The sequence below is a fragment of the Monocercomonoides exilis genome (assembly GCF_001643675.1).
Source record: "Monocercomonoides exilis strain PA203 chromosome Unknown scaffold21-1407046, whole genome shotgun sequence".
In the NCBI taxonomy this organism is placed as follows: Eukaryota; Preaxostyla; order Oxymonadida; family Polymastigidae; genus Monocercomonoides; species Monocercomonoides exilis.
The window spans coordinates 34881-50686 of NW_027150566.1; the positions used below are offsets into that span (position 1 = coordinate 34881).

General features: G+C 39.9%; 1 protein-coding gene across 1 annotated transcript; it reads left to right on the top strand.

Annotated features, from left to right (window-relative positions):
- Window positions 1-13719: 13719 nt before the first annotated feature.
- MONOS_8633 (putative transcription elongation factor SPT4-like protein) lies at window positions 13720-14204 on the top strand (the record flags this gene model as incomplete). Its single annotated transcript, XM_067879060.1, has 3 exons — window positions 13720-13907; window positions 13975-14045; window positions 14110-14204. The coding sequence occupies 3 exons, from the start codon at window positions 13720-13722 to the stop codon at window positions 14202-14204; spliced, it is 354 nt and encodes a 117-aa protein (XP_067727670.1).
- Between the last annotated feature and the right edge of the window lie 1602 nt (window positions 14205-15806).

Below are 15806 nucleotides of genomic sequence, written 5' to 3' on the forward strand. Positions count from 1 at the left end.
GCTGCCCCGAACAAATGGCACTGCCGGACATAAAAAGGAAGTTTGGACATAAACAGAGGGAAGGGGAACAGAATACATCAAAACTGGAGGAGCAGACACTTTGCAAGGAATGTAGTAATGAAACGATGCACGCAAAGCAGGAAGAATGTGGTCAGAGGAAGAAAGGAAGGAAGAATAAGGCGAAATAATCTGATCGACAACATTGGACACTCTTGAATTAATAGGCACCCCAAAAAGGATGATAAGCGAAGGAGACGATATGCAGATTGGATGTGGAGTAGCTGTTAGGATGTATGAAGATTCAACAATTGGATAGAAGGCACGGCTCGACCGGACAGAAGAAGATACATTCAGTGAGGAAGAAAATGGTTTGAGCAATGAAGCATCGAGACTGAGAGGAAGCGAATGGCAGCCACTTACGTATGCACTGAAAGAGAGACATAAGTAACAGCAGATAGAAGAAAGGGGATTTGATGGATTATCTTCAAAAGCCGAATTGCTCATCGACAAATTGCGAGGCGCTGTAGAAAACAAATCAGCTGGAATATTTGGAAATGTATAAAGAGAAGGCTGCTGCTTTGAAGAGGCATAGCTTTGATACACCGAAGAATTAATGGGCTGACCTATGGCAACCAAAGATGAAGCCAGAACAGAAAAGGAATATATTGCAGATAGCGAGCAGATAAGATGTGAAAAAGACGAAGAAGACAGAAGCCGAATGCCTCCAAAAACTGAAATTGGAGACTGAACGGGACGAGGAGACTGAGAGAGTAGATCAGACGAAGAAGGCAAAAGAGGTGAAGGTGCAGAAAGAGGATATATCTTGCTTGAAAGAGGAGAAGACAAAATTGTTGAAAGAGAAAGAGCAATTTGCGCCAATTCGCGGTCAATTGGATCTTTTGCTTCGATGAATCTGCATCCAACTGATGAACAGAGGCTGCTCGATTGCAATATTTCCCACTTTGAAATGTGGGCATATTGAATTACCTGCAACATGCTGCAGAGAAGTGATGAATGATAAATAATTGAAAAAAACAGAATTGGCGATTGTGTCGAAAGAAAGGTAACTGCTTGGATTGATCTGTATTGTCGCTCCATCGCTTTCTCTAACGATGAATGAGTAAATGTAACTCCATAAGGAGTGAGCATGTTGTTCAATATAGAAAACTTTGTCGGCATTGTTTCCATTGTATTTTGTTGCGCAACTATTGATTCGTTTGTTTTTACTGCTGTGCTCACATGTTTTGCAGATGTAGCTTTTGAAGGTTTGCTCTGTTGTGTTTGTGAATTTTTTGTTGAAAGATTTTGTGAAAGAATAAAAATATCTGTTTTGGTCGGAAGATAATTATCTGGAAATAAGTTCTGCTGTTCCTTCAATGAAGCACTTGTTTTTGATTTGACAGAGTTTCGTATTTCGTTTTGTATCGCTCTTTCGTTGTAGAAAAGAGAAGTCATTAATTCGTAATCTGCTTGATGAGTGCATTGTTCATCCTCTTCGTTGAAAAGTGGATCAGAAAGAAACTGAAACGATACAATCGAAGAGAGCGTGTTGCATAAATTGCCCAGAAAAAGCATGTTGAGTTGGCTGGAAGCAGCACTTTTGGAGTTCAGCAAAATATTCTGAATTGAAAAGGCTTGTGACATTATTGTATCTTTGAGAATATCTGAATCAGTAAAATATGCTTTTGGATAATTTCGCAGGTCAGAGTGCATTTCACTAACTGTGTCATTTAATGGATCGGTTGAAGAAGCATCTGAACTCGTTGTACCAACTTTGCTCGTTTGTCGTTGCTGAAGAATGTTTGTATATTTGGTAAAAAGGTTATATGGATCGTTTATGTTTGAAAGAGAATCGTCTGTGTTGTCATATGTAAAAATGTTGTTGTTGAGCAGTGAGGCTGTTGTTGGAAGCGCTTTCAAAAGGCCAATAAGAGGACTAAGCGAGCGTGTTCCGATGATTGACATTGAATGTGGAGGCATCGCTGGAGCTATGCATCCGTGTTCGTCACACACAGACACGTGGAGAGGAGATGTGAATAAAGGGTCAATCAATGAAAAGGAGGTGAGATTTCTGTTAAGAATGTTCAGATATGATTGGCCAGATGTGGATAAAGACATACCAGATTCTGTAACAAAAGTGGAGGCAATCGAAGAATTGAGGGTGCACGGTGGGTAACAAGAAAATGAATTATCTTCCTTTAATTGTGCAGAAGAAGAAGAGGAAGAAGATGCTGAAGCAGATGATGTTTGAGGTTGTAATGAAAGAGAAGCATCTGGTATTCCATATGAAACTGTTTGTTTTGTTGCGCTTGGAGGAATGAACAGCAGCTGAGTGAGAATGGCTGTTGCCAGATTCTGCAAAGAGTCAGATGGTGTTGAAAGAGCACATGAAACAGCAGTCAAATTATTCTTTAGTACAGACAACACATTCATTGACATCCTCTGAAGAGAAGCGTCTATGCCTGAAATGCTGCGAGTTGCTAACTGAAAATTCTGAAAGGAATTTGTGTAACTTTGTGGATCAGAATACTCAGACGAATGAAAAGTGACAGCACCTTCGCGATAAGCAGTTGATGCAATATTGCCAAATGCGTAGAATGAAGGATCGATGTAAGGGGTGTATGTCCAGATGTGTAAAAAGTCATCATCAACAAAAATTGATGAGTGGTGATCATTCTGTTTGAGTATAGTTGAATTTAAAGAATTGCTCTTTATGAATGAAGTATCTTCACTCTCAGTAAATCCTCCTTTGGAGGGACTTAAAGTATCAGATTGTTTGATAATTTGTGTGTCACCAGTTTTTGATTGATTTGAAGAGTAAGGAATAAGATTCTTGAACCAAGTGTTGTTTGGAGCTGATGCAAGTCGAGATAAGATGATTTCAGATGCAACTTGAGACATGTCCAGCAGTGTTGAGAGTATTGTGTGCGAAATAATAAAGCCGAGAATTGGCAAATTGATAAGCGGAAGAATGAAAGATGTTGTGGTAACATCAAAGACACGTGATTGAGGAAGCCTGTCAGAGCAAATGGAGCTCAAAAGAGGGTCGCTCAATAGAAGTTGTGAATCGGTATCTCTGAACAGAAAAGAAGCTGAATTTGTTTGTGTTCTTCCAACGTCCCACAAATAAGAACCGTTTTTGGCTGTTTGATCTGCTGCTGAATCCTTTGAATTAAAAGAATTCTGATTGTCTTTTCCTTTCTTCCTTTTATTTTTCCCTGACTTTGGTGTTTCTTCTGATAGGAATTGAAGCATAGATATCTCACCTAGCTCAGATGGACCATTTCCCTTTTTTACCGCTTCTTCATCATTTCCATCTCCCAGCATTCTTCGACAGCGCCATTGAGGAGAACGCCACAGAGAATGCAGAGTTGGCTGGTCTCCATAAACAGACAAAACGAGAAGCGTGCCTGCATATTCGTTTGTCACAATCTGGTTTTCGTCCAAGTCATCACTGCTATCGTCCTCATCTCCATCTGATCCACCTCCTTCAAAGTGCTTCTCTCCATTGCCAGATTGCTCGATTTCGTTTGAAAGTTCATTGGCCTTTTCATTTGCATCAATGCCTGCTTGACCTTTCTCTCCTCCTCTTTGCAGATAGTTGCTCCTCATCTGTCTTTCGTGAACAACACTGCAATAACAGCTCTGAGTGAACAATGGTATCGAATTTGAAGGCAAATGAGAATAGATAGTCATGTTTAGAGTCGAGAAAGGCCCGAGACGATCAATAAATGACGGAAATAAATGTGTAATCATTTTTGACGTTATCGCAAAATCCTTAGCTGGTGTAGCGCGAAGAAATTTGCTTAGAGTATGAAAGTGATTGCAGCCAGATGTGCTCTGCTTTGTGATACTGTCTGGTGTGTACTTCATTGTTGCAGAGCTTGGTGCAGAACCTGTTTGAGGGATGTCTTTATTAGATTGAGCATCTTTCATATCTTGTTTGTCTTTTTGCATTTGAATTTGAGCTTTTTCCTTTTCCTGTTGCGACTGTGATGCCTGTTGTTCTTTTGTTGTTGACTGTTTGTATGTTTCTTTCAGCTTATCAATTCGTATCTTGTTCCAATCTAGAAGAGAGCTCCAAATGCTGTTTCGATACGATCTTGTGTTTGTATGTTGAATCGCCATTGCTATCAGCGGCACAGCACACATCAGCTGCAGCAGATCAGTCATCAACACAACAACAGGCTCAAAAAAGCTTCCGAGATGCAAAGAAGCTGAAGGATGCGTCGCGCAAAGAGAGAAGAAGGAGAGAGAAAGATACACACAAATGCGCACCTCACAGTTGTTTTCCAGCACATGCAAAGGAGGAGTGATCTCTTCTCCCACCAAAGAGTGCTCAGAAAAGACAGCTGCTGAAGACGGAACATTCTCTTCAGAGGGAGTTTCAGCTGGCAGTGGAAGCATCAAAGTCGGAGTTGTTGCACCAAACTGTGTTGTTGTCGCTGTTTTGGAGTTGTTTGGCATTTTCCCTCCTTTTTTGGTTTGACTCACCATTATTGGATTGGCAATGAGTTTGGGTGCAAGATTTGATTTGTCTAAATTTACTACTCCAAAATTTTTTTTGGAAAATATAGAGAAGTTAAATATGTTCAGTCCCAAGCTAATGTTCGCTTTAGATGAATTAGATTCTGATGCTGATGACTTTGAAGAAGCACGAGAATTGTTTGTTGATGAAGTTGGTGATGATAGTGAAGACAATGATTGGCTATAAAATGCTTTAATCTTCTGCACTTCTGCCTGTTTGAGTGTGCTGTGCTTTCTCCGAAATAAATAATAAGTCATCGTATCAAACAAATCAGAAGCAATTGTCGAGTCATCCAACATGCTGTTGAGAATAACAGGAACACCCAGCAGATGCAACAGCACAGTCGCTGCATCAATATCTGATCCACGTGAGCTCAGCGGAAAGTGTGGATAATACGAGATTTCGCTGCAGAACAGGCTGGTTGTGCTTGCACCACCACAGCTGCAGCGAGAGGTGTATGGTGATGGCCAGAGGATCTCCTTGTAGCTTTCGGGATCGACGTCTTGTGGTAGATCGTTCAGCACAACACGCTCTTCATCCATGTCTGTGATGCTCACATCGTTTGGCAGCACTTTCGCCATCTTCTTTTTCTCTTCCTTTTCGAGATTGTCATAAATGATCAGCGGATTAACCATCTCCTCCACTGTCTTCATGTTTTCATCCATTTCCGTGCTCTGTCCCTTTGTCTCCTTTTTGCCACTCTTGTTTTTGTTGTCCGTATACTCCGATGTTACCCACGAGTATGAGCGAGTTGAAGCCAATGCTTCCTTGTTGATGGGCAGCCGCTTCATCACCTCCTCCCCTTTGCTCGTCCGGCACAGTCGGTGCAGATCGCTATCTGTTGCAATTGGGAGAGTGCCAAACGGAGAAGGCTCAGCTGGCGAGCGAGTGCAGAGAAGAGACAGCAACGCATCAATCTCCATTCGAGTCGATGGTTTTCGTGGTATTGGTAGTAAAGAAAGACGAGGAAATGGGGCAAGGCAAAGCGGAGTGAACATAACATTAACTCTGTTAGACAAGCATGCAACGGATGTGGAAGGATAGCAAGTAGTCAGCCACGATGAAGACACCATGTCTGGATTGATGAGGAACTCCCACGTATTTGATAGAGGGCCATTCTCTTTAATGTCAGAAGGCACAAAGGAGTCGATTATCAGATACATCAAATCAGTCTTGTTTTTTTCTCTGACTTGGACACATAAATCAGACAGTGTAAAGTGCGACGGTACATTTGCTTTGCGTGTTTGAGATGTAGAAGTTTGTGCAAGGGAACTAGTTGTGGCTGTGGAGATTGCCGCGCTTGATGGCATCAGAATCTTTGCACTTGGTTCAATCAATGTGCTGTTTGGGTCTCTAAGCTCTGCAATAATCTGTCTTGCAACTGGCGAATCAATACCATCAATCGATTTATCTGACATAATTCGTGTGTCAACCATCGAATTAAATGAAGTAGAATCAGAAACTGATCCTTTGCTTTTGCTTTCTTCGAGCGTTGAATGAACCAATGGGCTGAGTCGAAGTGATTGTGCAGCAGCCAGCTGAAAGAGAGTGGCATCTGAAATTGTTGGTGGAGGCGACAGATTGGCTGAAAAGAAGCTTGTTGGCACGCGGTTGTACTCTTTCTCGTCAGCCAGAAGCTTCATGGCAGACGGCTGTGATGTTGGCACGCCTGCAAATTGTTGGCTTGCTTCTAATTCGGAGCCTCTGGCAACTGGATTCATCCCTCTTGCTATTTGAAGCAAGATGCACAGACCAACTTTTGTTTCAGCAGAAAACAGGTTTGTAAGATGAGAAAGCATCTGCATCATCTTTTGTGGATCTTCAGACTGTTTTGAATTTTCATTAGCGGATTGCCAGAGAGTTGTAGTTGCACCTGAAGAAGAAGAAGAAGAAGAAGAAGAAGAAGAAGAAAGCGCTCCATTAGATGGTGAAGAAGGAAGAGCTGAAGGATTATCCGGCTGTAAAATAAAAGTGTCTCTCAAAAGAGAAGAAAACGGATCTTCTTCGTCTGACTCAAAAATCACACTGGAATAGCCAGCAGTTCTGAAAACATCCTGCAGCGTGATTAAAATGTCAAATGATGAATACGACTTGTTTGCATCTGCCTTCATCAGATAGAACTGTCTGATGATTGCGTCTGCCTCTTCCACAAGTGTATGTGTGTTGAACAGCGACTGGCAGATCATCTCAAACTCCTCTGAGCTGAATGTGCTGCCCTTCTGTTTGCGCAAGTGAAACTTCAAAAACGACTCCATCAACAGCCTCTTGTGCCAAGAACGGTTCTCTTTGTACCATTTCAGCCGCATTTCTTTGGCCTCTGAAATGATGTCGTGTGCATCCTCTTCATCGCGCTGCAATTTTGGTGTTTGTTCGTCTTCTTTTTTGAGCAGTTTTTCTGATGCAATATTGCTCGGTTCATTTGCATTACTCCTTATCTTCCTTTTGTTTCTTTTGGAATCCAAAAACCCATCTGTCTTTTCTTCTTGTGTCAGTTGCGACAAAAGCTGTTGCGCCAAAACTTGGTTTGGTGAGTCTGTTGTATGTAAAGAGCCTCCGCATTCTCCTTCGATCTCTGGAGACGGCTGATCCAGCAGCGCTGCCAGCTTTTCCAAAGAGTAGTTGGAGAAGGGGAGGTTGTAGTGGGTGTCTAGCAGATGCATCGAGTACTGCATGGGAAGGTGATGGGCCATGTAATATCCATCTGCCCGTTCTGGATAGAGTGTGAACTCGTCGCTGTTCCGAAATCCGCCCGCATTCTTCTCAGCCAGCAAAGTATACGACTCGTCTGAGTCATCCAAATCGTCTGAGTCAATCGAGTGATCTGTGGTTGGCTGACCGTTCTTCCTGTCAGGTGACATTGCCACATACGACGTCATAAACAAAGCTGTTGGCGGTGCCAGAAAAGGGGGTCGTGTGGTTGTCAGGCGCCCTGCAAGCGAAAGGTAGATCTGTTCCCACTGCACAAAGTCAGCCCCGCCGTTCATCCGCACTCGTTGGAAGATTGTTGTCCGCTGCACGTTCCGTCGGCATGACTCGTCAAATACATCATCAATGAAGCGGGTGAAGAGCTGTGGGTGTGGTGGAGTCAGGTCTGCTATTTTTGGTACTTCTTTGTTCTCTAAATGATCAAAGGGATGCTTTGCGAGTTTGGATGGAGATGGAGAGCGAGGACGAATAAATACCTCTGGTTCATCAGCAGTTGACGAAGAAGTCGTTTCCATTGAAGAAGAAGAAGATGTTGTTGTTGTTGTTGTTGAAGCAGTGGTCATTGATACTTGATTGATTGGTAGTTGAGATGCAGCGATTCCTGCTGATTGTGTTCTTTCATATTTTTCTGCTGACTGACTGTCTTTCTGTGCTTCCATCATTTTTTTAGAGTCTCTTCTTCTTTTCGTAAGGACGCTTTCTTCGTAGCACAATGTTTCTTCTTCGACATCCTCAAAAAATGACTCACCTGCATCGCATGCGTCGCAAAAGAGATTCAGGTTGATTTTGGACAGACGAAGAAGATGGAACAGAAGAAGAGCAAATGCAGATTTATTTGGGCGGAAGTGGAAGAGTGTGCTGTGGGTATTCCAATCTCCAATGTTCGTCGAAGAAATGTGAGAAGAATTTGAATCGGAAGAATCGGATGTGTTTTGTGTTGTTTTGGTAGCAATTTCGATTTTCTGTTCAGTCGATGAGCATTCTCGTGTTCTTTGGGCATTCTGATTCTCTGTCTGTTGTGCTGCTGTGTTGTTTTGTGTGTCTTTCACCTCATTTTTTGTGGGGTTAGAAATGTCAATTTTGTTGTCTTGTTTTATTTTGGCTGTTGGCTTCGCATCTTTCTGGCTTCTATGTGCTTCTCCATCTCCTTCACTATCAACTCTCACCTTTTCCTGTTGCATGCTTTTCATTTGGCTCTGCCTATCTGTCTGTCTCATACCAATCTTCTCGTCTTTCACTGAACTTGGCATGTGCTTCCTGACAAACGCAAACCAAGCATCATTCAGCAGATTGTGGGCATTGCAAATGTGACACTCGCTTTCTTCAGACAGCTCTTCGGTTGAGCAGCATTCGCAGAAAATGGAGCCCCACCACGCAAAATCCAACAGGCCAGGAAAAGATGTGCGAGTAGACAGAGAGGCATCAGCATTTGACGGCTTGTTTGGATTTGAAGATGATGATGCAGAAGATGAAGATGTTGTTGTTATTGATAATGATGGTGGTTTGGTCGGAGAAGAATTAATTTTCGATGAATTAAATGTATTTGATGCACTTTTTGAAGGAACTGCTGAATCATTGCTTACCAAAGGCGAAAGGGCACAGCCATTGCAGAATGTGGTGCCTGGACAGCGCAATAAAGATGGGTCATTTGAGCACAAACATTCATTCAACTCCCTTTTTCTTATGCTGACTGCCTTTTCGTGGGCAGACGGGGTCCAATCGAACACTCCTTTGGACTCTCTGACAGTGTGTGTCTGGACAGAGAAGGCAGGAGACGGGTAGAGCTGATGGCTCCTTTTGGTTGCATACAGCTCCAATGCCTCGCTCATGTCGATGCAGTCAATCTGAATTTCTGGTCTGTTTCTCTCAAACAGCTGGTGCATCGCTGCGGGTGTATGGTTGCCGTCGCAGCCAGCAGCAGCCGAAGAGATGTGCAGAATGCGCTGCAGAAGAGCGACGCCAAAGCTGACTGTTGCTTCACACGGCGAGTGGATCAGCAGCACAACAGACGCTGCCACAGCTGGCGAGAGAAGTACTGCAAAGCAGAGCTCGTCGTATTCGACACCAAAGAAGAAGGGAATGAAGTCAGCTGTGCTCTGTTTGGGTGTGATGCGTCTGACTGATGACTCAAATGAAGGAAGTGAAAATGGGTTGGATTGGTTGCCTTTTTCTGGACGTTGCATTGCACTTGAAGAAGCTGACGATGATGATGATGAAAGAGTCGTATCTTTCGAGATATGAGGTGCCCGTGAAACAAGAAGTGTGTCAGTTGGACATCCTTGACGGATTTCTGATGCAGATGAATAAGCATCGATGTGTGGCTGCTTCAAATTCGCCTTGTTCACTAATAGAATATTCATCAGCGCTCGGCAGCTTCTTCCATTCAGCTGCGCTTTCTCGCTTCGCATCTTCTCACCTTTGCTCACCCCGCCCCACCACTCTGCATATGTCAGCAATCTTATTCCTCTTGTTATCCCTTTCTTTGGCTCCAAATTGAGCACCTTTTTGTTCTTGTTCCAGTTCTGCTCATCGCTCAGCACGTCTGTCCCGCCGTAGTTGGCGAAGGTATTGAAAGAGGAAAACTGGCGGGGTACACACGAATGCTCAAAGTCGAAGGAAGGCGGAGACAGCGCATATGGCAATTCAGACGAGTCAGAGGAATCGAGTGTGTCCTCCAAACACACAGGAAGGGAGTCTGTTTGCGAGGCTGATGAGGAAAGAGTCTGTCCACTTTGCGTCTGAAGCAGGCTGTCTTGTCTGTTGCAGAATGTGCTGTTTCCAATTGGTGTTGCCGTTGGCAGCGGAGGAAGTGGAGTGAAGTACACAAAAACAGCATTCAAAAGCTCTCTCAAACTTTGCATCACAAATGGATCATCATTTAATGGTGCCTCGTCGATTGAGGTGCTGTTCCATTCGTTTGTGTATTGTGGTCCAACTGCTTCTGCATACAACGACTCAAACCCTTTCGCCTTCAATTTGTCTTTCTCTCTTTTTTTGCTCTTCTCTTTTTCTCGTCCCTCTCCTTTCTTCCCTTTCTTTGACTTCTCCTTCGTAGTCTGCGGGGCATTCTTCGTTTTGGAATGCTTTCTGTTGGCTTCTGCCTGCACATCAGCTGTTATTCGGTGGATCTGCCTCAGAACTCGTCTGACTCCATCGCTCATCACAAAGCAGCGAGCACCTGAGCCTTGTTGCACAAGAAGAACAGACACTTTGCATGCCTTCGACTGCATCAGCCGAAAGGAGATGAGCGCTGCATTTCCATCAAGAAGCGTCTCAAAGCCGTTGTAAACTGTAAGGGACGAAGAGAAGGCAGAAGAAGAAGTGTGTGTGTGTGAAGGAATAATGATTGATTGGCAACGAAAAGAAAAAGAAAAGATGAAATGAAAATTTAAAAAAAATAAATAAATGTTATATTGTAACAATAATATTAATGATATTTAATCTGAATTATACCTTTGCCAATTGATGGATCAGCAAATGTTCGCTGAGTCCCGCAGATGAAATCCAAAAGAGTTGGAATCAGAGGAGAAAGTGTGTGGCACAACACAGCTAGCAATCAAATGAAGTGGTTTGATGGGAAAATGATATTGAAGGAAATGTTGAATGCATTCCATAAGAAAAGAAAGCACAACATAAAAATTGAAAACTTCTTTAAATGAAAGCTAAACAATAATACATACAATTCCACATCAAAATTGGGTGGAGGATGTCGAGTGCAGCATGCACATGTTCCAACACACGCGATGTCAGCAGCAGACGCACGCAAAGCGATAGAATTGGCGGAAGTGTGTCTGTCCAGATGCGACTGGCTGCCCTAGAGTTCTGCTCACTCGGGTCAATCGAATAGGCACAAAACGGCGAGTCAAACGGTGACGGAGTGAAGATGTTTGTGATGTCGCTGCTGAAAGAGTGATTGGGCGGCATTTGCCCTGACGGTGATAGCATGTCTGCGCGGTGTGAGCCTGCAGTGCATGTCAGATAGCGTGTGGGTGTCGGAGTAGCCTTCAGCAGAGCAGACGGGTTGGCAATGGCCAGTGTGCCGAGCAGCGTCAGGCAGTGGCCAACAATCAGCATCGACGCCTGCTGAGTGTCGCGGAGGAACAAATCCGTCTGGAAATCTGCAGCTGCGCCGAGGACAGTCGGCACACACTCCGTGTTGTACACAAGTGCTGCTGCCAGTCCGTGGCGTGAGGCGAGTGTTGTCAGCAGCCGCAGAAGTGAAATGGCCACCGCAGCGTCGGCGATGGAGGAGCTGATCTGATCTGTGCGGACGTCTGCGCTTTGCACCGGCAGAAGAGAGCCGGTGTAGTATGCGATGAGAATCTTGATCTTTTCGATGCATGGCTGCAGGGCATGCTGAAGGGCAGTCTCTGAATCCAAGCGAGTCGGTGGTGGATGTTCAGCCCACTCAGCATCAACCACAGCAGCCACTCCATCCAGCACAAGCACCTCGATCTTGCGTATCACGGTCAGCTCCGTAGCGATCTGGAGATATGGATCAATTTTGTCGTTATCAAGCATTGAGTTGACCACTTGGTGCAGATTTGTTGCTGTCTCCATCTTTTTTTTGAACGTTTCAACAGTTGACTGAGTAGTTTCATCTGTCTCTGTTTCTTTTTCAATTTTGTCAGACATTTCTGTCTTTCTTTGTCGCATAAGTGATCCAGGCATAAACGGAAAATTGTCCATGACTTTGCCTAATACAATATTTATAGTTGATTCTCTGATAAAGTCGATGATTTGTGATCCTTGAAGATGAGCATCTCCAGCAAACATCTCCAGTGGTCGTTCTAACGCGGTTGGAATCAAATATCTACTCAGCGTTTGGGCATCCAAATCACCATGAGTATCGCTTCCATGTTCAATGGATTGAGCATATCTCAATAAATGGAAATCAAGAAGATATACAAGAAGTTCGAGTTTTAAAATTTCTGTAAGAAATCGTTTGTCTGTAACTTTAAACAATGCAACATTTAAAAAGAAAATTCTTTTGAATAAATATTAAAAAAATCTCTTTTCAAACAAAGACGAAGTTCTTCTGGAATCTGACCAAATTTTCTCGTTTCAAATTTAGAGAAATGCTCAAGATAGGGAAAGTTTGAAAATGTTGTCTTGTAAAACGGATCTGGTTTGGAATTAATGAGTTGATTATTAAAATATTGATTAGAGCAGAACAAATGTTCAAAAAGATATGCATACCGAAAGATAATGTTTCAAAAAAATGATCAATAAATTGCAATTTATTTGTTTGGAATAAGTTCTTCGTTTCATTTCGATGAGATAAAAAAAATGAACAAGAAAATAGAAGCTCCAAAAACTAAAAATTATAAAAAATAGTATTAAAATTCAGTGAAATATATTGATAACAGTTATAGTTATTTAGCAGAATGATAAGCGCCAAAAACAAATATATGAAGCAGAAATGAGCAAAATAAAAGAAAGAACAATAAACTGGATAGTAAATAAAAATCCAAACTATTTCTTCACAAAATGGTCCTTGATGTTTTTCTGGTTGAACAAATGGTGAAAGAATGCGATAAGTCTTTAGAACTTCTAAGAAATCAAGGCGTTTTTCCATTTTGTTTTGATCATTAACCAACATATGGCTTCTTAACATAAATTTTCGTTGTTTTGTTCTTAAATTGATATTAATCACATGAAATTTTCACCGCTAAACCTTGTTATACCAATTTCTTTTGTGTGTGTGAGCATGGTGTATCTGAATCAATCACAGCATATTATGCATCGAAATATTGACACAAATGCTTACCGCGGCTTTTTGTGCGCTGGACTTTCGTTAGGATTAATTGCTTCTTTAATTGTTTATTTATGTACTTCAATGAGATTGATGGCAGTTATTGGCTCATTGTTTCTTTCATCAACACTGACTCATTGTGTAAGATGTTTGAAAGAACGGAAAATACAAAGGTCAAAGAAAATGTCGTTTTTTGATAAAGAAATACTTCTTTCAGCTTGTTCTTTTTGTGTGGCTACAATCATTTTTTGTTTGATAAGTGCAAGTCATCGGTTTTCTTTTTTGAACGTATTTATCGGAGGGATTAGCATTTCGTTTCTCTTTGGAATGCCTGTTGTTTTGATGCTTATTATGTCAGATCAAAAAGATTCAGCAGAAAAATTCGTGAATTATTTAAGGTTTGATTTTTACTATAAATGATTGATTGTTTTTAACTGATTTCATAACAGTCATGGTTCCTTTAAAGATGGTTATTGTTACATGTTTCGAATTATCGCTTTATTTGTTGAAAAATTCTTTTCGATAGATATTTTCACGGAACGATTTTCTACATCTATTTCACACATCGGACCTTTATTTATTTCATGCATTTTCGCTGGTTTTCTAGTTGGTGTTTTATTTGCTCGGCCTGATAGTAAATCGTTGATAACATTTTCTGCTCATTAAATATTAAGAGAACATTTAAAGAAAAAAAAATTAAAAATGATCGAATAACCATAAAAAATTAAGCATGTCTGAGAAAGATGGAGTTATCCCTCTGGGAATGAAACGTTCAGCAATGCGAGCATGTCTTGTTTGTGGCTTAATAAAAACTGCAGCACAATTTCAGGCTCAAGGATGTGAGAATTGCGAACGCTATCTCCAAATGAAAGGTGATAAAGAAAGAGTTGAACAAACTACAACTCAAAACTTTCAGAGGTTATTTGAATCAACTTAAATATAAATTTAAATTTTGTTTATGCTCTTTTAATATTTAATCAAAAAGTCTTGTTGGAATTACTGATCCAATGGGTAGTTGGATTGCTTCACGCCTTCGACTGACAGAAAAGGTTCCAGGTACATTGCACATATTTCTTTTCTTTTTTATAAAGTGTTAAATTCAATTGTTATAAAAAATTAGGATGTTATGCTGTTTCTATAAAGGGAAGGCTTCCAGAAGATTTGTATCATGAGTTGGCTGATTCAAATGTTGTGATTCGCTCTGAAACTATTTAAATATTGTAATATTACGATATATGGATAATACCAATCATTTCATAAATTTTCAATTCACTTTAAATTACATTTTGATTGATGTTACGAATGGTTTCCTTTTTTCAATTTTGAAATCATAGAGGGCTTGAATTTTTTTAAAATCTATGAAAACTCTTATCACTATTTGTTAATATTAGTATTGTTATTACATTTGATTTTCATAAAAAAACAATAAAAAAACATTATTAAATCAGACGAATATTAGAAATGAATTTGTCGTTTTTTTTTTTTTTTTTTTTTTTTTTTATTCATTTCATTATAAATTAGTTCAACTCATAACTTTATTTCACTTTCTCAGATTTGAAAATAAATTGGATTTTCATATCCACGAACATGTATAAAAGATATCATAGCATAAAGTTGAGTGATTTAACTCGTATTTCAAAAAATGAAATTATTTTGTCGAAAATTATTGTTCACAAATTGGATATCAAAAGTGCTTAACATTTCAATGAAAATGCCTGAAGTGTGACTTTTTAAACCATTTGTGTTCAAAAAGTATTCTTTTTATTTCTATATCAAAACTGTTGTAAAATGAATGATCATAAAGTTTTTCAAAAACAGATGGGTGATCATATTTGTTATCATGATTTTTTATTCAAATCTTTCGGCTCAAAAACATCCCTTGAATATCAACAAAAATACACTGAAACGTAAAAAAAAATACAAAAAATATCTGCATGTTAATTTCAGCATTTGTATTAGCATTTAAACAGTCAAGACATGTTTCGCATTTGAATTCAAAAACACTTTCCAATGAAAACTACATTTGAAAAAATAACACACCGAAAAATGTTTTGATTTCAAACAAAATAACTCATATCCATTTTTTTATCAAGATTATTTCCAGGATATTATCACTTCTTTAAAATTTTACTAAAAGTTGAACAAGACCACAAAAAAAAATCATCCAACTATTTTGAATCTGAATTATTCTTACAATATGAATCATTTTAAAAACACAAAAAAAGATAAATAGGTCATTCTTTTTGAAAAGTCGCAAATGTATAATTTTTGTGTTTAATAAAACTGAACATTTTTTGACCTATTTTTGCTTTAAATGCTGAAAACTTTGTAACATACAGAATTTGAATTCACAAACATATATGGGGCAAAATATTTCTCTTCAAGCATTTTCATTGAAAAATTATGCACTTTTCATTGACTTTTTGTGATAAAGAGTTTTGGAAAAAATGGGTTTATTTTTAGAAATATATGTGAGGTCACAAAACATTTTGTCATTTCATCAATGATGTTTGTTTACAGTAATGAAAATCAAATTTATTTTGAAATCTGATAACGTTTTATTATGTAATAAGTTAAACAATTTTTTCATGTTTTGTGCATAAAAAGCTTGAAAGTTCATATTTTCCCCCATATGATGTGAGAAAAAGTGCATACTGAAGAAATCTGATTAATTTATTACAAAAATGATCTATTTTGTAACATTTTTATTTTACCCGAAAATGAAACATTTGCGACTTTTCAAAAAGAATGATACAAATAAGTTCATTTCAAAATTAAAGAACTAACCCAAAAAAAAAAATAATTGAAATCATAACT